The sequence below is a fragment of the Lithobates pipiens genome, unplaced genomic scaffold, assembly GCF_037356315.1.
Source record: "Lithobates pipiens isolate NorthernLeopardFrog02 unplaced genomic scaffold, aLitPip1_a1.2 Scaffold_22, whole genome shotgun sequence".
In the NCBI taxonomy this organism is placed as follows: domain Eukaryota; kingdom Metazoa; phylum Chordata; class Amphibia; order Anura; family Ranidae; genus Lithobates; species Lithobates pipiens.
In genome coordinates, this window is record NW_027507784.1 from 311574414 (window position 1) to 311595834 (window position 21421).

General features: G+C 39.4%; 2 protein-coding genes across 2 annotated transcripts in view; both read right to left on the minus strand.

Moving 5' to 3' along the window:
- LOC143925736 (uncharacterized) overlaps window positions 1–6263 on the minus strand; it is an 84948-nt gene extending 78685 nt beyond the window's left edge. Inside the window, exons 1-18 of the mRNA XM_077450188.1 lie at window positions 6185–6263; window positions 5931–6040; window positions 5407–5553; window positions 5040–5248; window positions 4774–4883; window positions 4518–4627; window positions 3994–4140; window positions 3627–3835; window positions 3361–3470; window positions 3105–3214; window positions 2581–2727; window positions 2212–2420; window positions 1950–2059; window positions 1696–1805; window positions 1172–1318; window positions 805–1013; window positions 539–648; window positions 283–392 (exon numbers count right to left, since the gene is read on the minus strand). Coding sequence (XP_077306314.1) covers window positions 283–392; window positions 539–648; window positions 805–1013; window positions 1172–1318; window positions 1696–1805; window positions 1950–2059; window positions 2212–2420; window positions 2581–2727; window positions 3105–3214; window positions 3361–3470; window positions 3627–3835; window positions 3994–4140; window positions 4518–4627; window positions 4774–4883; window positions 5040–5248; window positions 5407–5553; window positions 5931–6040; window positions 6185–6263 — 2493 coding nt within the window. The remainder of the gene's footprint in view (window positions 1–282; window positions 393–538; window positions 649–804; window positions 1014–1171; window positions 1319–1695; window positions 1806–1949; window positions 2060–2211; window positions 2421–2580; window positions 2728–3104; window positions 3215–3360; window positions 3471–3626; window positions 3836–3993; window positions 4141–4517; window positions 4628–4773; window positions 4884–5039; window positions 5249–5406; window positions 5554–5930; window positions 6041–6184) is intronic.
- Window positions 6264–7227: 964 nt separating this feature from the next.
- LOC143925737 (mesothelin-like) overlaps window positions 7228–21421 on the minus strand; it is a 37737-nt gene continuing 23543 nt past the window's right edge. Inside the window, exons 8-15 of the mRNA XM_077450189.1 lie at window positions 21275–21414; window positions 19681–19817; window positions 17584–17678; window positions 10793–11065; window positions 8721–8929; window positions 8201–8310; window positions 7337–7446; window positions 7228–7245 (exon numbers count right to left, since the gene is read on the minus strand). Of these exons, the coding sequence (XP_077306315.1) occupies window positions 7228–7245; window positions 7337–7446; window positions 8201–8310; window positions 8721–8929; window positions 10793–11065; window positions 17584–17678; window positions 19681–19817; window positions 21275–21414 (1092 nt within the window). The remainder of the gene's footprint in view (window positions 7246–7336; window positions 7447–8200; window positions 8311–8720; window positions 8930–10792; window positions 11066–17583; window positions 17679–19680; window positions 19818–21274; window positions 21415–21421) is intronic.

Genomic DNA, 21421 nt, shown 5'->3' on the forward strand with positions numbered 1-21421 from the left:
TTCCAGCTGCCAACTTGGAAATTTCCTAATCTATTCCCTCAAGCCTTTGTTACTCTCTACCCCAGAAACATAGTTCTGAGCTTGGTTTCAGTGTTGACACTGTCACTTGTATATCATGAATCCTCCTTTATGATGCAAGCAAGGTGTGTGTACTTCTCTTAGATGACAAAAGCCTACAGCATTGCACCATCCTATGTCAGTGTAACATTTTTAAATTGACCTCTTACAGCCCTTCATCATCAACCTAGGATTTGTAATGTCAACCCATTTGCAGGATCTTACCAGTGTAAAGTTTTTATTGAGTGTCATGATTTCTTCAAGTGAGAAGAAGTAGAAAAAGGCACCAAAGTTCAGTTCACGCCAGTTCTCGAAGCTTCCAGTATCACAAACCACTATGGGATAAAACAATAACATTTTTTTACCAAGCATACTAACAGCAAATCCGAAACCAAATAGAAAATTGAAACTTTTACTACAGCCAGGTCTGAAAAAAAAAACACTTTTACCTAACAAGATGACAGTGGATGCGGAAACATACCTGTGGAAGTGGCTGCTTTTGCCGACAAGTAGGGTTGCAGGAAGTACTGATAGATTGCTTCTTTTGTGTCGTTTGTCATTGAGGTAAACTGAACGCTAAATGCTTTTACTCTGTAACAGAAAAAAACAAGATTGAATAGAAAATATGGAATCGTGAAGCAAGTACTTGTCATTTTATGCCTTCCTTTTAATAATTTTTTCTGTAAGATCTTTACAGTCTACAATAGCATTAAACACTTTTTCTGTCCAAGATATCATTGTACTTACATTGCTTGGTAGGCATCGCAGGTTATGCTCAGTGGGATGATCTCAAGAAGGGTTTGGTTGAAGTATACTGTCAAGTTGAGCAAGTATTTTTGGAACAAATCTCTCCATTGTTCAGTTGTAAAAGTAGAGAAGTTGGCCTGAAGACCCCTGAGCTCTGTAGCTAGGAGTGTTGTCTTTATTGTTGTTACTTGCACCTCTGACAGGTTGGCCTACATAAAAAAACAGGGATTTGTGAAAAGAGTAAGGAAAAGCTGCTATTGCTTGCATGCTTATCAAACATACATACGAGAGTCTTCTCAGAGAGCGAAACTTTAGCTGGATTCTTGTGAAAGCACAAGATGTTTGAGAATTGCTCTTTTGTATGTACCTGTTTTGCTCTGAAAGAGAGAGCTTCCAGGAAGACTGTGACATTTTGCGGTGCGATGGCATTTAGATATTTTTCCAGCAAAGTTGCATTGAGGAGAACGTTAGCTGTCATCACTGAGGAAGCTATGTCCATTGGAGAAAGGTCATTCTGAAAAAGATTTTTGATATTTTCTTATTTTTAGAAACAATTGATACAGTATTTTAAATTCTCTAGATATATATTACCATTTTAGTGATCTATTTTTCCAGCTGCCAACTTGGAAATTTCCTAATCTATTCCCTCAAGCCTTTGTTACTCTCTACCCTAGAAACATAGTTCTGAGCTTGGTTTCAGTGTTGACACTGTCACTTGTATATCATGAATCCTCCTTTATGATACAAGCAAGGTGTGTGTACTTCTCTTAGATGACAAAAGCCTACAGCATTGCACCATCCTATGTCAGTGTAACATTTTTAAATTGACCTCTTACAGCCCTTCATCATCAACCTAGGATTTGTAATGTCAATCCATTTGCAGGAACTTACCAGTGTAAAGTTTTTATTGAGTGTCATGATTTCTTCAAGTGAGAAGAAGTAGAAAAAGGCACCAAAGTTCAGTTCACGCCAGTTCTCGAAGCTTCCAGTATCACAAACCACTATGGGATAAAGTAATAACATTTTTTACCAAGCATACCAACAGCGAATCCAAAACCAAACAGAAAATTGAAACTTTTACTACAGCCAGGTCTGAAAAAAATACACCTTTACCAAACAAGATGACAAGGGATGCGGAACCATACCTGTGTAAGTGGTTGCATTTGCCGACAAGTAGGGTTTCAGGAAGTGCTGATAGATTGATGCTCTTGTGTCATTTGTCATTGAGGTAAACTGACCGCTAAAAGCTTGTACTCTGTTTCAGAAAAAGATAAGAACATTTGGGAGTGTGACTTAAATACTTGCAGTTATATGCCTTTCTTTAAATTCTTTCATTTTGTTCAGCATTCATGGTTTTCAAAAGCCATGGACACAGATCTTTTTTCCCCTCCATACCATTGTACTTACATTGCTTGGTAGGATTTGCAGGATATGCTCAGTGGGATGATCTCAAGAAGGGTTTGGTTGAAGTATACTGTCAGGTTGAGCAAGTAGTTTTGGAACAAACCTCTCCATTGTTCAGTTGTAAAAGTAGAGAAGTTGGCCTGAAGACCCCTGATCTCTGTAGCTAGGAGTGTTGTCTTTATTGTTGTTACTTGCACCTCTGACAGGTTGGCCTACATAAAAAAAAACAGGGATTTGTGAAAAGAGTAAGGAAAAGCTGCTATTGCTTGCATGCTTATCAAACATACATACGAGAGTCTTCTCAGAGAGCGAAACTTTAGCTGGATTCTTGTCAAAGCACAAGATGTTTGAGGATTGCTCTTTTGTATGTACCTGTATTGCTGCAGAAGAGAGAGCTTCCAGGAAGACTGTGACATTTTGCGGTGCGATGGCACTTAGATATTTCTCCAGCAAAGTTGCATTGAGGAGAACGTTAGCTGTCGTCACTGAGTAAGCTATGCCCATTGGAGAAAGGTCATTCTGAAAAAGATTTTTGATATTTTCTCTTTTTTAGAAACAATTGATACAGTATTTTAAATTTTCTAGATATATATTACGATTTTAGTGATCTATTTTTCCAGCTGCCAACTTGGAAATTTCCTAATCTATTCCCTCAAGCCTTTGTTACTCTCTACCCCAGAAACATAGTTCTGAGCTTGGTTTCAGTGTTGACACTGTCACTTCTATATCATGAATCCTCCTTTATGATGCAAGCAAGGTGTGTGTACTTCTCTTAGATGACAAAAGCCTACAGCATTGCACCATCCTATGTCAGTGTAACATTTTTAAATTGACCTCTTACAGCCCTTCATCATCAACCTAGGATTTGTAATGTCAACCCATTTGCAGGATCTTACCAGTGTAAAGTTTTTATTGAGTGTCATGATTTCTTCAAGTGAGAAGAAGTAGAAAAAGGCACCAAAGTTCAGTTCACGCCAGTTCTCGAAGCTTCCAGTATCACAAACCACTATGGGATAAAACAATAACATTTTTTTACCAAGCATACTAACAGCAAATCCGAAACCAAATAGAAAATTGAAACTTTTACTACAGCCAGGTCTGAAAAAAAAAACACTTTTACCTAACAAGATGACAGTGGATGCGGAAACATACCTGTGGAAGTGGCTGCTTTTACCGACAAGTAGGGTTGCAGGAAGTACTGATAGATTGCTTCTTTTGTGTCGTTTGTCATTGAGGTAAACTGAACGCTAAATGCTTTTACTCTGTAACAGAAAAAAACAAGATTGAATAGAAAATATGGAATCGTGAAGCAAGTACTTGTCATTTTATGCCTTCCTTTTAATAATTTTTTCTGTAAGATCTTTACAGTCTACAATAGCATTAAACACTTTTTCTGTCCAAGATATCATTGTACTTACATTGCTTGGTAGGCATCGCAGGTTATGCTCAGTGGGATGATCTCAAGAAGGGTTTGGTTGAAGTATACTGTCAAGTTGAGCAAGTAGTTTTGGAACAAATCTCTCCATTGTTCAGTTGTAAAAGTAGAGAAGTTGGCCTGAAGACCCCTGAGCTCTGTAGCTAGGAGTGTTGTCTTTATTGTTGTTACTTGCACCTCTGACAGGTTGGCCTACATAAAAAAACAGGGATTTGTGAAAAGAGTAAGGAAAAGCTGCTATTGCTTGCATGCTTATCAAACATACATACGAGAGTCTTCTCAGAGAGCGAAACTTTAGCTGGATTCTTGTGAAAGCACAAGATGTTTGAGAATTGCTCTTTTGTATGTACCTGTTTTGCTCTGAAAGAGAGAGCTTCCAGGAAGACTGTGACATTTTGCGGTGCGATGGCATTTAGATATTTTTCCAGCAAAGTTGCATTGAGGAGAACGTTAGCTGTCGTCACTGAGGAAGCTATGTCCATTGGAGAAAGGTCATTCTGAAAAAGATTTTTGATATTTTCTTATTTTTAGAAACAATTGATTCAGTATTTTAAATTCTCTAGATATATATTACCATTTTAGTGATCTATTTTTCCAGCTGCCAACTTGGAAATTTCCTAATCTATTCCCTCAAGCCTTTGTTACTCTCTACCCCAGAAACATAGTTCTGAGCTTGGTTTCAGTGTTGACACTGTCACTTGTATATCATGAATCCTCCTTTATGATGCAAGCAAGGTGTGTGTACTTCTCTTAGATGACAAAAGCCTACAGCATTGCACCATCCTATGTCAGTGTAACATTTTTAAATTGACCTCTTACAGCCCTTCATCATCAACCTAGGATTTGTAATGTCAACCCATTTGCAGGATCTTACCAGTGTAAAGTTTTTATTGAGTGTCATGATTTCTTCAAGTGAGAAGAAGTAGAAAAAGGCACCAAAGTTCAGTTCACGCCAGTTCTCGAAGCTTCCAGTATCACAAACCACTATGGGATAAAACAATAACATTTTTTTACCAAGCATACTAACAGCAAATCCGAAACCAAATAGAAAATTGAAACTTTTACTACAGCCAGGTCTGAAAAAAAAAACACTTTTACCTAACAAGATGACAGTGGATGCGGAAACATACCTGTGGAAGTGGCTGCTTTTACCGACAAGTAGGGTTGCAGGAAGTACTGATAGATTGCTTCTTTTGTGTCGTTTGTCATTGAGGTAAACTGAACGCTAAATGCTTTTACTCTGTAACAGAAAAAAACAAGATTGAATAGAAAATATGGAATCGTGAAGCAAGTACTTGTCATTTTATGCCTTCCTTTTAATAATTTTTTCTGTAAGATCTTTACAGTCTACAATAGCATTAAACAGTTTTTCTGTCCAAGATATCATTGTACTTACATTGCTTGGTAGGCATCGCAGGTTATGCTCAGTGGGATGATCTCAAGAAGGGTTTGGTTGAAGTATACTGTCAAGTTGAGCAAGTAGTTTTGGAACAAATCTCTCCATTGTTCAGTTGTAAAAGTAGAGAAGTTGGCCTGAAGACCCCTGAGCTCTGTAGCTAGGAGTGTTGTCTTTATTGTTGTTACTTGCACCTCTGACAGGTTGGCCTACATAAAAAAACAGGGATTTGTGAAAAGAGTAAGGAAAAGCTGCTATTGCTTGCATGCTTATCAAACATACATACGAGAGTCTTCTCAGAGAGCGAAACTTTAGCTGGATTCTTGTGAAAGCACAAGATGTTTGAGAATTGCTCTTTTGTATGTACCTGTTTTGCTCTGAAAGAGAGAGCTTCCAGGAAGACTGTGACATTTTGCGGTGCGATGGCATTTAGATATTTTTCCAGCAAAGTTGCATTGAGGAGAACGTTAGCTGTCGTCACTGAGGAAGCTATGTCCATTGGAGAAAGGTCATTCTGAAAAAGATTTTTGATATTTTCTTATTTTTAGAAACAATTGATTCAGTATTTTAAATTCTCTAGATATATATTACCATTTTAGTGATCTATTTTTCCAGTTGCCAACTTGGAAATTTCCTAATCTATTCCCTCAAGCCTTTGTTACTCTCTACCCCAGAAACATAGTTCTGAGCTTGGTTTCAGTGTTGACACTGTCACTTGTATATCATGAATCCTCCTTTATGATGCAAGCAAGGTGTGTGTACTTCTCTTAGATGACAAAAGCCTACAGCATTGCACCATCCTATGTCAGTGTAACATTTTTAAATTGACCTCTTACAGCCCTTCATCATCAACCTAGGATTTGTAATGTCAACCCATTTGCAGGATCTTACCAGTGTAAAGTTTTTATTGAGTGTCATGATTTCTTCAAGTGAGAAGAAGTAGAAAAAGGCACCAAAGTTCAGTTCACGCCAGTTCTCGAAGCTTCCAGCTTCACAAACCACTATGGGATAAAACAATAACATTTTTTACCAAGCATACTAACAGCAAATCCGAAAACCAAACAGAAAATTGAAACTTTTACTACAGCCAGGTCTGAAAAAATACACCTTTACCTAACAAGATGACAGTGGATGCGGAAACATACCTGTGGAAGTGGTTGCATTTGCTGACAAGTAGGGTTGCAGGAAGTGCTGGTATATTTCTGCTCTTGTGTCGTTTGTCATTGAGGTAAACTGACCGCTAAATGCTTTTACTCTGTTTCAGAAAAAGATAAGAACATTTGGGAGTGTGACTTAAATACTTGCAGTTAAATGCCTTTCTTTAAATTCTTTCTTTTAGTTCAGCATTCATGGTTTTCAAAAGCCATGGACACAGATTTTTTTCCCTTCCATATCATTGTACTTACATTACTTGGTAGGAGTGGCAGGATATGCTCAGCGGGATGATCTCAAGAAGGGTTTGGTTGAAGTATACTGTCAAGTTGAGCAAGTAGTTTTGGAACAAATCTCTCCATTGTTCAGTTGTAAAAGTAGAGAAGTTGGCCTGAAGACCCCTGAGCTCTGTAGCTAGGAGTGTTGTCTTTATTGTTGTTACTTGCACCTCTGACAGGTTGGCCTACATAAAAAAACAGGGATTTGTGAAAAGAGTGAGGAAAAGCTGCTATTGCTTGCATGCTTATCAAACATACATACGAGAGTCTTCTCAGAGAGCGAAACGTTAGCTGGATTCTTGTCAAAGCACAAGATGTTTGAGGATTGCTCTTTTGTATGTACCTGTATTGCTGCAGAAGAGAGAGCTTCCAGGAAGACTGTGACATTTTGCGGTGCGATGGCACGTAGATATTTTTCCAGCAAAGTTGCATTGAGGAGAACGTTAGCTGTCGTCACTGAGTAAGCTATGTCCATTGGAGAAAGGTCATTCTGAAAAAGATTTTTGATATTTTCTCTTTTTAAGAAACAATTGATACAGTATTTTAAATTCTCTAGATATCAATTACCATTTTAGTGATCTATTTTTCCAGCTGCCAACTTGGAAATTTCCTAATCTGTTCCCTCAAGCCTTTGTTACTCTCTCCCCCAGAAACATAGTTCTGACCTTGGTTTCAGTGTTGACACTGTCACTTGTATATCATGAATACCCCTTTATGATGCAAGCAAGGCGTGTGTACTTCTCTTAGATGACAAAAGCCTACAGCATTGCACCATCCTAAGTCAGTGTAACATTTTTAAATTGACCTCTTACAGCCCTTCATCATCAACCTAGGATTTGTAATGTCAACCCATTTACAGGAACTTACCAATGTAAAGTTTTTGTTGAGTGTCATGATTTCTTCAAGTGAGAAGAAGTAGAAAAAGGCACCAAAGTTCAGTTCACGCCAGTTCTCGAAGCTTCCAGCATCACAAACCACTATGGAAAAAACAAAGAAAGATTTACCAAACCAACTACAAGCAAATTCAAAACCATACAGAAAAAACAAACTTTTACTACAGATGGTGAACTGTCCCTGCTGGGAGAGGACAGTGATTATCTCTAGCGACAATAGCAGCCACTTGCAATAATTTGAAGCGAAACAGTATGCTAGCTGTACCCAAGTTAATTGATCGATCAACTAAGTACATTCAGCCTATCCATAAACAGTTAGTCAAGTCTTTCTGGACTTGCTGTGATTTGAACCGTATATTGTCAGCCTTAGCTTAACCACTTCAGCCCGGAAGGATTTACCCCCTTAATGACAGGCCATTTTTTGTGCACTGTGCCACTTTAACTGACAATTGATCAATGTGTAAATGACACTGGCGGGGAAGGGGTTAACAATAGGGGACAATCAAAGGGTTAACTGTGTTATCTGGGCGTATTCTAACTGTGTGAAGAATGGACTTACTGGGACAACACAGAGATCGCTGTTCCTGATCACTAGGAACAGCAGATCTATGTGTTGTCTCCTGTGAGAACAGGGATCCACCTCTGTGGAGCAATCACTGGTGGCCAGTGGACATCTGCTGGACCCGCGCATATGCTCCTGTGGCACACCCACAATATCTATTGCATCAAATGATGTACAGGTACGTAGTTTCATACAATAGAGCCCCCCTGAAGCAGTGTATGTGCTGTGGGATATCTTTAAGTGGTTAAAAGATAATAGTGGAATGTGGAAACATACCTGTGTAATTTGCTGCCTTTGTAGTCAAGTAAGGTTTAAGGAAGTTCTGATAGATTGCTTCTCTTGCGTCGTTTGTCATTGAACTAAATTGAAGGCTAAATGCTTTTACTCTGTTTCAGAAAAAGAAATAGATGAGAAAAGTTAGACTTGAAAGGTAAGTTTGGCCTCTTTTTACCTTTTTATGTACCAAGCAATCATCAAAGTTTTTCAATAGAAATTGATACTTTGGGGGTTATTTACTAAAGGAAAATATACTTTGCACTACAAGTGCACTGAAAGTGCATTTGGAAGTGCAGTCGCTTTAGATCCCAGGGGGACATGCAAGGAAAATTAAAAAACAGCATTTTAGCTTGCACATGATTGGATGATAAAATCAGCAGAGCTTCCCCTCATTTCAGATCTACCCCTCGGGTTTACAGCGACTGCACTTCCAACCAGACTTTCAGTGCACTTGAAGTGTGAAGTGGATTTGTCTTTCTTAAATAACCCCCTTTGTTTTTTGGGCTATATTTATACTTACATTGCTTGGTAGGAGGAGCAGGTTATGTTCTTTGGAATAAACTGAAGAAGAGTTTGATTGAAGTATGCAGTCACGTTAAACAAGTAAACCTGGAACAACACTGTCCACTGTTCTGTTGTATAATTAGAGACGTTGGTCTGAAGAGCTATGAGCTCCACAGCAAGGAGTGTTGTCTTTATTGTTGTTATTTGCTCCTCTGATAGGTTTGCCTACATGAAATAAAACAAAAGTTAAGGAAAAGATGCTATTGCTTACAGTTGTGCTCATAAATTTACATACCCTGGCAGAATGTTATGAATCCTTGGCCATTTTTCAGAGAATATGAATGATAACACAAAAACATTTTTTTCACTCATGGTTAGTGTTTAGCTATTTATTATCAGTCAACCTTGTTTACTCTTTTTAAATCATAATCACAACAGAAACTACCCAAATGACCCTGGTGATTTTGGCCTGATAACACACACAAGTTGACACAAAGGGGTTTGAATGGCTATTAAAGGTAACCATCCTCATCTGTGATCTCTTTGCTTGTAATTATTGTGTGTATAAAAGATCAATGAGTTTCTGGACTCCTGACAGATCCTTGTATCTTTCATCCAGTGCTGCAGTGACATTTCTGGATTCTGAGTCATGGGGAAAGCAAAAGAATTGTCAAAGGATCTGCGGTAAAAGGTAGTTGAACTGTATAAAACAGGAAAGTGATAGAAAAAGATATCCAAGGAATTGAGAATGCCAATCAGCAGTGTTCAAACTCTAATCAAGAAGTGGAAAATTAGGGGTTCTATTGAAACCAGGTAGACCAGGTAAATTTCAGCCACAACTGGCAGGAAAATTGTTCTGGGGGTGCAAAGAAAAACCCACAAATAACTTCAGGTGAAATACAGGACTCTCTAAAAACATGTGGTGTGGCTGTTTCAAGAAGCCCAATGAGGAGGCACTTGAAGAAAGATGGGCTGCATGGTCCAGTCGCCAGAAGAAAGTCATTACTACGCAAATGGCACAAAGTATCCCGCTTACAATACACCAAACAGCACAGAGACAAGCCTCAAACCTTCTGGCACAAAGTCATTTGGAGTGATGAGACCAAAATGTAGCTTTTTGGCCACAACCATAAACACTACGTTTAGAGAGGAGTCAACAAGGCCAATTATGAAAGGTGCACCATTCCTACTGTGAAACACGGAGGTGGATAGCTGATGTTTTGGGGATGATGGCAAGATAAATGCAGTATGTTATCAAAGACTACTGGAGGAACATTTGCATTCTTCAGCCAGGAAGCTGAGCATGGGACGTACTTGGACATTGCAGTATGGCAATGATACAAAACACAAGGCCAAGTCAACTTGTCATTGGCTACAGCAGAATAAAGTGAAGGTTCTGGAGTGGCCATCTCAGTCTCCTGACCTCAATATCGTTGAACCACTCTGGGGAGATGTCAACCGTGCAGTTCATGCAAGACAGCCCAAGAATTTACAGGAACTGGAGGCTTTTTGCCAAGAGGAATGGGCAGCTTTACCATCTGAAAAAATAAAGAGCCTCATCCACAAATACCACAAAAGACTTCAAGCTGTCATTGATGTTAAAGGGGGAAATACACGGTAATAAGAACTGGGGTATGTGAACTGTTGATCAGGGTTATTTGGGTCGTTTCTGTTGTGATTATGATTTAAAAAGAGTAAACACAGTTGATTGATAATAAATGGCTTCAGCCAAACACTAACCATGAGTGAAAGAAACGTTTTTGTGTTATCAAAATGGCCAAGAAATCATAAATTCTGCCAGGGTATGTAAACTTATGAGCACAACTGTATATACTAGTCATAAATAAATACCAAACTGTTCTTAATCAGCTATACCAGGGATCCTCAAACGACGGTCCTCCAACTGTTGCGAAACTACACATCCCATGAGGCATTGTAAAACTCTGACATTCACAGACATGACTAGACATGATGGAAATTGTAGTTCCTGAACAACTGGAGGACCAAAGTTTGAAGACCCATGAGCTATACTTTAGACATCTCCCTGACAAAGCACAATTTGTTCCAGATTAGTTTTTTTGTACGTACCTGTATTGCCATAGAAGTGATAGTTTGAAGGAAGACTGGGACATTTTGCGGTGCGATGATGTTTAGATATGTTTTGAGTAAAGCTTCATTGAGGAGAACGTCAGCATTGGTCACAAGTGCGGCCAAAACAGATTGCAGGAAGACTGTGGCATTGTTGACCTCGATCTGATTGTTTGCTTCTGCCCAGGCTAGGAGCACACTGCTGTTGAATATTGTGCCAATGTCAAGCACGTTATCTCCCAGTAGGTCCACAATGTTTTGCACACTTAATACCTGTATGGAAATTTATGGAGAAAAAGTATTAGGTTGTGCCAATGATTCTTCAGCTACAGCTCAGAAAATAAAAATCTACTATGCTTCCTTGCCTTATTGTTTCTAAATGTACTTTAACCCATGCCTGTGAAAAGGCCCTAATGTACAGCATGTTGGCTCTCTGTAAATGCATAATAATTATTCCTCTACCAATAAACTATTAATAATCTGCTGAATTTTGCCTATAAGGAAATTAAGTTGGACTTAGATATTTTTGCCTAAATTTCAATTAAAGCGGGAGTCCGCCATTTTTTTTTTTTTTTTAAAAGCCAGCAGCTACAAATACTGCAGCTGCTGACTTTTAAAATAATGACCCGCCCAGCGCGCCCGCGATGTCGGCACCCAAAGCTGATCTCTCGATCGTCTCTCGGGTGCTGCCGCCGCCATCTTGGGTATGGGAATCAGGAAGTGGAGCCTTGCGGCTTCATTTCCCGGTTCCCTACTGCGCATTCGCGAGTCGCGCTGCGCAATAAGGATGGTCCCCGCTGTCTCTGGGATCCATGTGTTTCCCATCAGACAGCGGGGGACTTTCGGAAAGGGGCGTAGATTCTGCGGAAAGGGGCGTACCTTCTGCAGATATCTATGCTGGAAGTGGATGCAGATACCTGTACTGTACAGGTATCTGCACCCCCCTCCCCCCTGAAAGGTGCCAATTGTGGCGCCGGAGGGGGGGAGGGTTCCAATGAGCGGAAGCTCCACTTTAGGGTCGACCTCTGCTTTAAACTCTCACAGCTTTTTGTCTTTTTCTAGCCCCTGCCACCACATGTTATGATTTGTAAATGATTTTAGAAAAACACCGTAAATTTTGTTTTTACTCTTTGAAAATGCTGATCCTGGTCTTCACAGTGCAATACTCTGTTGCTGGCAGAGCTTAATAACAGCCACACCTCTAACCTGCACTTAGACTTGTATTGCAGAGAAGAAGGGGTTTGCCTAGGTATGACTGGGTTTGCTACTATACAGAGTGCAATAGGTCTAACTCTGGTGCCCTTTGGACTACACACACATATTTAGAAATACTACATAATTACTTTATAGGAAGACAGAGGTAAGACGGTATAAATAGAGATTGTTAGTACAATGTCAATCTGACTACATTTTCTTTTCTGTGACTTCATTTGGTCTTTAAATCAAACCTGTGCAAACTATAAATATATCAGATAAAAGATACCGTTAAGAAAATGATAAAATCGTTATATAATTGTATTCTATTTTGTATATTTTCCTATGCATTTCACACTGCTCTCATTATTCCCACTGCACTAATAATGTTTTCATTGCACGTTTACTTTCTTTCGAGTCCTGATTAGAATTAGCCTGCCTATGTTATGCCCCTTGTTACCATACAAGTACAATTGTAATATTAATGTGATACCTATGTAATCATGTGTAAAAAAACAAAACTTAAATTGCGTTGAATACACAGTTACTTTGGAAAAATGCTGGGTGTATCTTTTTGCATCTGTTCCCTACTACAGTAGTTATTATTAATTTGGAACTACTAATCAAAATGAGGATAGAAGTTGCCTATCTAAAAAATTTCCAGAACAGATATATCTGGTAGTTAATGGCATAGCATGGCAGTTTGTATGATTTCTATGGTGATGTACTGCTCCACTGCTTCATTGTTGCCAAGGCACCCCCTCCCAAGTCTTTCCACTTATTGGTAGTAAAGAATGTGTTAGCCTTGTGCACCCATGCCACGATACAATGCCCATATCTTGAAAAAAAAAATACCAGCAGGCCCTGACATTGACATAAGTAGTCTGGTAATAGACATGCAGAAGGCAAATTTGACAAAGTCACTACTTGCATAGAATCTTCAGAAGATTAGCAGCTTGCACTAGGAGATGTCACTGGTGCGAACTAATAGAATATACTTTCAGTTACCAGATGTAGTTTTTAGCTTATATAAATAGAATGTTCTACAGGATTACTTTAAAAAATGTAGTACTAAAACATTCCCTTTCCCCTCTCACAAAGATATACTATATTACCAAAAGTATTGGGACGTCTGCCTTTACACACACACATATGAACTTTAATGGTAACCCAATATTTAGTTGACCTTTGCAGATATAACAGCTTCAAATCTTCTGGGAAAGCTGTCCACAAGGTTTAGGAGTGTGCCTATGGGAATGTTTGACCATTCTTCCAGAAGTGCATTTGTGAGGTCAGGCACTGATGTGGACGAGGCCTGACTCGCAGTCTCAGCTATTGGGCTGAGGTCAGGACTCTGTGCAGGCCAGTGAAGTTCCTCCAACCCAAACTCACTCATGAATGTCTTTATTGACCTTGTTTGTGCACTGGTGCGCAGTTATGTTGTAACAGGAAGGGGCCATTCCCAATCTTGAAATTGTCAGAAATATCTTGGTATGTGACGCCTTAAGAATTTCCTTCACTGGATCTAAGGGGCCAAGCCCAATCCCTGAAATATAAACCCACACCATGATCTCCCCTCCACCAAATGATTTTGACCAGTGTACATGGGGTGGAGTACCTTGACTGGCCTGCACAACCCTGACCTCAGCCCGATAGAAAACCTTTGGGATAAATTCGAGTGGAGACTGTGAGCCAGGCCTTCTCATCCACATCAGTGCCTGACCTCACAAAAGCACTTCTGGAAGAATAGTCAAACATTCCCATAGACATACTCCTAAACCTTGTAAACAGCCTTCCCAGAAGAGTTGAAGCTGTAATAGTTACAAAGGGTGGGCCAACTCAATATTGTACCCTACAGACTGAGAGAGGGATGCCATTAAAGTTCATGTGCGTGTAAAGGCAGGTGTCCCAATACTTATGGTAATATAGTGTAAGAGATGTGGACAAGTCATACCTCTTTATCACAGTTTTAGCTTTATATATAAACTTAGGTTCTGCTTTAGTCTAGAAAACCAAGCAGGCTCTACATGTAGGGTTAAATAGAGGTAGTAATAGACTTTTGCTTATAATATCAGACTCCAAGTTTGGCTCAGCATATTTGTCTGGGTAGCTAATATTGCTCAGCATACAAAACTGTGAACCCACTCACGTACCAAACAGGAAAGAGATATACCAGAGCAGCATTTTTATTATTTTTCTTGAATCACTGCAGCCTTCAATAGTATGCAAAATCTTTAGGCACACCATCTAAATCAGGCTTTCTCAACCTTTTAACCCTAGAGTCACCCCAAAAATGATTTTCATGTCTCGAGGAACCCTTACTAAAAGCAAATCAGCAAGGTTCAATAGGAACAATGCTCCTTGTATCGGTGGTCAATAGAAAGAATGTCCCCCTTCAAGTGGTGTTCAGAATGCCACCCTTAAAGACAGTTAAAAAGTTATTTGGTGTCATGCTGCTGTCTTTGCTAAGGCCCCTTTCACACTGGGGCGGTTTTCAGGCGTTACAGCGCTAAAAATAGCGCCTGAAAAAAAACGGCCCCTTTCACTCCAGTGTGAAAGCCGGAGGGCTTTCACACTGAAGCGGTGCACTGGCAGGACAGTGAAAAAAGTCCTGCTAGCCGCATCTTTGGAGCGGTGAAGCAGCTGTGTATTCTCCTGTAATCAATACCGCCGGCAAAGCGCCGCTGCAGCGGCACTTTGTGGGCAGTTTTAACCCTTTTTCGGCCGCTAGCGCCGACCACCCCGCTAGCGCCCGCAGACCGCCGCTAAAACGACGGTAAAGCGCCGCTAAAAACAGCGGCGCTTTACCGCCGACGCCGCTCCCGCCCCAGTGTGAAAGCAGCCTTAGTGGTGCTAAATCTTAAAGTCTGTAGGCTTTATCCAATAGGTGGTCCATCAGTCACACCTCAAGGAACCCCTAGAAACCTCTGGAGGAACCCCAGGGTTCCAGGAAACCCTGGCTGAGAATGGCTGATCTAAATTATACTTTGCTTTATTTCAATACAATTTGGGCCTTCATTTGGTGTGAATGTTAATGGTTAATGGTCACTGGTCCAAAATAATAAAACATATATTTTAAACTATAGCCATTTTCCATTTTTATACTATTACCATGAGCCACCATCAAAAGCAAAATGAATCTACTCCTCGCACATATGAGGATAGTTATTTTTTTCTACCCATAGTAGCTGCTTTTTTTATCCTACTTAAACACAAAGCTACACATAATATTTTTTTTACCAAAAACAAACTGTCACTAACACTTACGCTGATTATAATGCTAACACTAACAATCATTCTAACCTACAATGGGTATAGAAAAATAATCATATTTTGTTGCTTTGCAGCCTGAAATGAATATAGAAACCGTTTTTGTTTTATCTATCTGAATTATAACACGCAAGTGAAAGATAAAACACCAACGTGTCAGAATCTTTTTTTTAAAATCAAAAACAGAATCACTGAGTTGGAAAAAGGTTCACCCTCTTGTGTCATTATTTTGTTGAACCACTTTTTGCTTTAATTACAGCCTTTAGTCTGTTGGGATACGTTTCTACTAACTTTGTACATCTTGACATTGCAAAATTAGCCCATGTTTCTTTGCAGAACTGCTCAAGTTCAGGAAAATCTGATGGTGACCGTTTGTGGACTGCAGTCTTCAAGTCATTCCACAGATTTTCAATGGGGTTTAAGTCTGGGCTCTGACTAATCCATGCAAAGACATTCACCTTTTTCTCCTTGACTGCATGTGGCCTTTCTTGAGGAGTGGCTTTTTTTCTTGCAATCCTCCCATACAAGTCACATTTGTGGAGCATTTCTAATACTGTTGACAATGACCACTCTTTGTCATAAATTCCTGCAACTGCTTCAGAGTTGCTGTAGGCCTCTTTGTAGCTTTTCTGACCAGTTTCCTCTTGGCTCTTTCATCTAGTTTGGAGTGACGTCTTGATCCGGTGGGGGGAGGGGGGTCTGTGTTGTAACAAATACCTTACACTTCTTAATATTAGACTTCACTATTCTTCTAGGCATTGGTAAAGCCTCTGGATGTTTTTTGTATCCATCTCATGACTCGTGCTTGTCCACAACTTTATCCCTGAGATCTTTTGACAGTGCTTTGTTTATTTCTTGCTTTAGTTGCACTTACAGGAACTGAGATGCTCCAGGAAAGCTCTTTTCATGTTGAGCTAATCAAAATGAACACAGCTGACCACAGCTGAAAGTCAATTGTATTTGTGGTTCATTGAGAAGGTGATTAGCTACACTTGATTGAGTTTACAAGTTATTTTAGGAGGGGGGGTGATCCTTTTTCCAACTCAGTGCTTCTGATTTTGAAATAGTTTTTTTTATTTTGACATGTTGGTGTTATATCTTTCATATGGATGTTATAAGTTGTACTAGTAAATACAGCTGGGTAAAACAAAAAGTGTCTTCATTTCAGGCTGCGTGATTATTTTAAAGGGAGAGTGATTCTTTTCCATACCCATTGTAGCTAATGCCCTGATCTAACTATTTTATCTTTATTTTATTTTAGACTTCTTTTCGTTTCCACAGACTTTCCTCTAATGAAGAGAAAGGATACAATGCATCTTTTTTCTCCTTGAGAAGAAACAGTACAGGGTTGAGTTTTAACAATAATAATCACATGACTGAGATCTGGTCTTACTGGCTGCCTATCGTTACTCTAGGATCAGAGGCTGTTGATGACAGCTCAGTTTCTGTACCAGGGCATATGTAATTGTGTGTTCCCCAAAAATGTGGTTCCATGTAGACATGTGCACTGCTGAGAAATGTGTTTGTTTTCGTTTCATTCATTTTTGGTTCTTTCGGAAGTTCGAAAAACTCTGAATTTCTGAAATTCAAAATTCGCTAATTTGGAATTCGTAAATTTGAAAATTCGTAAATTCGAAAACCTGAATTTTCTAATTTTCTAATTCTGAAATAACATATCTAAACAAATGGAACGGAACAAACCAATAAATAATAATAAGAATAAAACGTTTATTATTATTATTATTATTGTTATTTATTATTATTAATTACATTCCATTTGTTTAGATATGGCATTTGTTATTTTGGATAATTTGTAATTTCAGATAAATTTGTATTTGTTACATTCATTAACAGCCAAATTTGAAAGGATATTCCAATACCTATAATTTAATAGTTAATAATAGTTAAGTTATTATTAGTTAGTTATTATTTCAGATTTTAGCATATTCGGGTTTTCTAATTTTAGGATTTTTGTTCTTATTTTTTTATTTTCATTCTTTTGAATGTTTGGATTTTCATTCTTATGTTCGGATCTTAGAATTTCTGAATTTTCGATTTTCCGAAATTTCTAATTTTTTAATTTTAAAATTTAGAATTTCCATATTTTTGAAAATTCGAAAATCCAAAAATTCAGAAATGAAAAATGAATGGACTAATTTATCAAAATTCGTTAAGAAATAAATTCAGAACTAAACTAATTGCACCTGTATAATCAGATTGTAAACTGTGGATCAGCAGTTCACGGTATTAGGCAAAGCTTAAAAAATAACAGCTGCCTTTGAAAAATAATAAAATTTGGGGGTTTTCATTTTGTTATACAAACTTACCTTCACTGCATCTGGATTTAGAGATGTAAAGGTTGTGATATCCATCTCTGGAAAGCCGCTAGCAAACGCGATCAGGTCGCTGGCCCTAGCACCCCCTATAGAAAAGACAGTGAAGTGAATCTTTAACCATGTGCATTATTTTCATTATTATTCATTACTATTAAGTCAGATGAAAAAAAAGAAACAAATCATTATCTAAGGGCCCTCCTGTCCCTTCTGTATTGTACTGTAATTGTGCTGCCCCCCCCCCCCCTCTACATTGTAAAGCACTGCGTAAACTGTTGGCGCTATATAAATCGTGAATAATAATAATAATCTAAGTGTGCCAATTGAAGAGTCAGTCTATCCTATTCTGACATACAGGTATTTTGGTGAACATTAACTGCTTGCCAACCAGCCGCCACAGTTTTACTGAAGCAGAATGGCATGGCTGGGCGGGTGCCTAGGGCCAAGTGTGAGTGCACGGTGCGTGCGATGACCGCAGGGCACCCGCGATCACTCGTGACAGAGCGAGAACCATAATCTGTGTGTGTAAACACACAAATCCCGGTTCTTTTAGGGGAGTAGAGACAGATCGTGTGTTCATACTAAGTATGAACATCGATCTCTCTCTCCTCCTACACCAGTGGTCATCAACCCTGTCCTCAGGGCCCACTAACAGGCTAGGTTAGCAAGATAACTTAAATACATCACAGGTGATATCATTTGCTGCTCAGTGATTGCAGTATTCTAGTCTGCATCTCCCCAAGGTAATACATAAAACTTGGCCTGTTAGTGGACCCTGAGGACAGGGTTGATGACCACTGTCCTAGATAGTCTTCTCCCCCCTACAGTTAGAACACACACATAGGGAACACAGTTAACCCCTTGATCGACCCCTAGTGTTAACCCCTTCCCTGCCAGTGACATTTATATAGTAGCATGCACAAGTCAGTTGCATGCTTTGCCCAATCATCATACAGCAATGCACTGCAATCTTGCAATGCATTATGGGGCATTCCGCGATGCTTGAATTGCAAAAATGTTCGCTGTTTTGCGAACACCCAATGTTTGAGTCAAACTTATGTTTGACCTGAACATCAAGCTCATCCCTTTTCCTGTGTCTGCACACCTTATGTGCCCACTTCCCACTATGAGGGGTACCCACTAACATTGCTCAATTTTTTATTAGTTGTTTATTTCTTTTATAAGAAAAAGGTGTGTTCCAACAACAGGTAAAACTCCAAGGTCTCCACTAAAATGCTGGAAGCGCACAGCATGTTGTTGGTGATTGTAGGGCTATAGTGTTGACTCAGTAGAAGGTGCATTGGTTGAGTGAGAAGCCACTACTCTTCTACAGAAAGCAGCAGCCATTTCTTTATTCTGGTGTCTTGGAATTTGAGCTGGGATTAAGGAGCTAATCAATAACTACACACATTTCACATTATGTGCCCTACAATAGCAGGGTAACAGTGTCTCTGCAGGAAAAATTGGGGAATTGTTTTCTTTAAAAATTATTTGTGCTTCCCACAGACAATATACAGACTAAAGCTGGCCATACACTGATCAAAATTCAGCCAGTTCAACAGGGATTGGCTAAATTTCGATCAATGTGTGGCTATCCTTGGTCTACAAAAGTTGATCAAACAATTGTTTGATCAACTTTAGTCGAAGGAACATGCTAGAAAACTTTTCTCGATCAGTGGCTGCAGTCAATCGGCTACAGCTGCTGATCAGTGTATTCTGACAGTGGTGGGTACCACCATCAGAATACAATGTCCCAGTCAGGGGATTCCTCCAGCCACCTCATTTGTGTGGATGGAGGAATCTGTTGAAAAACTAACTGTCATTGCCAGCTTTAGACCTCCAAACAGTCAGAATCCAAAGGTCTAAACCTGGCAAATGTGAGAAGACCCAATAGTTCATGTTTAAATGCTTTTAAAAATGTGATCATTAATATTAAATAATTAAAAGCGCAGCTTGAACAGAGCAGCTTTACAGCCTTTAAACTCAATAAACTGTGCCTAATCATATAATTTTGCCAGTGTTAAGCCACGTTGAAGATTTCTTAGAAATTATAATCTGCTCAATGGTCTAACCAGCACAGTTGAGCCTTACCAATTACAGGCTCCATTATCTGAAAGTAGGCATTTGAAGAGTTATTGTATGATGAGTAGACCATCTTCATCTTGTCAAAGAGTAGGTTCTTAATGCTTTGGCTACATGTGGAAATATCCAGTGGTTGGGAGGAATTTCTGAAAAAATAAAATAAAAATTGCTCATGTACAACCCCAGGCAAACAGCTATATAAATAGATTTGTGTCTAGCTATTTCTGATGCCGCGTACACACGTCCAAACTTTCCGGCAGAATAGGTCCGACGGAATCATTCCGTTGGATATTCTGATCGTGTGTGATCGTGTGTTTTCTTTATAAATAATTGACGGACCTAGAAATATAACATGTTTCAAATCTGTCCGACGAACTCAATTCCTATTGGGAAAACTGTTCATCTGTATGCTGGTCCGACAGACCAAATACAACACAAGGGCAGCTTTTGGCTACTGGCTATTGAACTTCCTTTCTAGTCCCATCGTACGTCATCATGTTCAAAACTAATGGACTTTGGAACGGACTTTAGTCCGTTTGTGTGTGGGCAAGTCCATTCGTACAGAAGTCTGTCGTAACTCAGTCGAAAGTCCGTCTGGAAGACCGTCTGACCTTTTCTGCCGGAAAGTCCAGTCGTGTGTACGCAGCATAAGAGTTGCACAGCTCTGCCACACTCACAGCAGAGTCTTGTGAGCTGACTTTACTGCAGTTAAGCAATGCAGCCTGGTCACCTTCCCAGCCTGTGATTGGACAATGAATGGTAAAAAATCACAGGGTCTCCTCCCTCCTCTTTTCTCATCAGGTTCTGTACCAACACATGTGTTTGCATCACACTTGGTTGTCTTCTCCCTCCCACTGTCTGAGACCTACTGTACCAGGCATTATTAGAGGCAGATTTAGAGTCGCATTCAGGTATTTGTATTTGTTTTATTTAAAAATATTAGACTTGAGATGAGAGAATAGTTGATCTGAATAGTTGAAAGGGCAGTCAAACATTCTGGGTTGGAAATGAAGAAGGCAGAAGACAAGAATATAGTCAGGCAATCCAGGTCAGTAACAACGTAACAGGCTTCATTATCATAGCTTTTGTTCATGAGAACAAAGCATAAATAAACTTTTACTCAATGGGCTCAGCCTGCATTGTTCCATGGAACTCTAATAATCCAGGCAAGGACTCAACAGATACAGTTGGAGTTACTGGCAAGAATCCTGAAAACCCTGGCAGGAATTCTGCAAGTACTGGCAGGGGTTCTGTGAGAACCATATGAAGTACTGGCTGGGATTCTGTGAGCACTCTTGGAAGTACAGCAAATAATTCTTGAAGTCCTGGCAGGGATTCTGGAAGTATCATAACAATCACATTAGGCATTCCAACACACCAATTGCCCACAAGTCTATCCTTCCTTGCAAAGTGGCAGAAAAGTGCAGTTTTGACCAATTGTGCTACCTCCCAGATAATTGAAGGTTGTAGCTGTGCCCGCTGGACATCCAACACTTAGGTATCTTGCTTGCCTTTTTTATGATCTTGCACTGCATTCCTATGAACTGTGGCAGAAAGTATCAAGCCTTTAAACAACTTATCTATGTCAGTCATACAACCTTACCCTAAACTTGCATAGGAAATGTTTTGAATTAGGGTCTCATTTAGGCTACTGATGTAAGGAGCCAGGACGGTGAGTAGTGTTCCATCCAAACTGCCATTTGCATAGTCGAGCTGTAGGTATCGCTGAACCAACTCATTGACCTGGAAA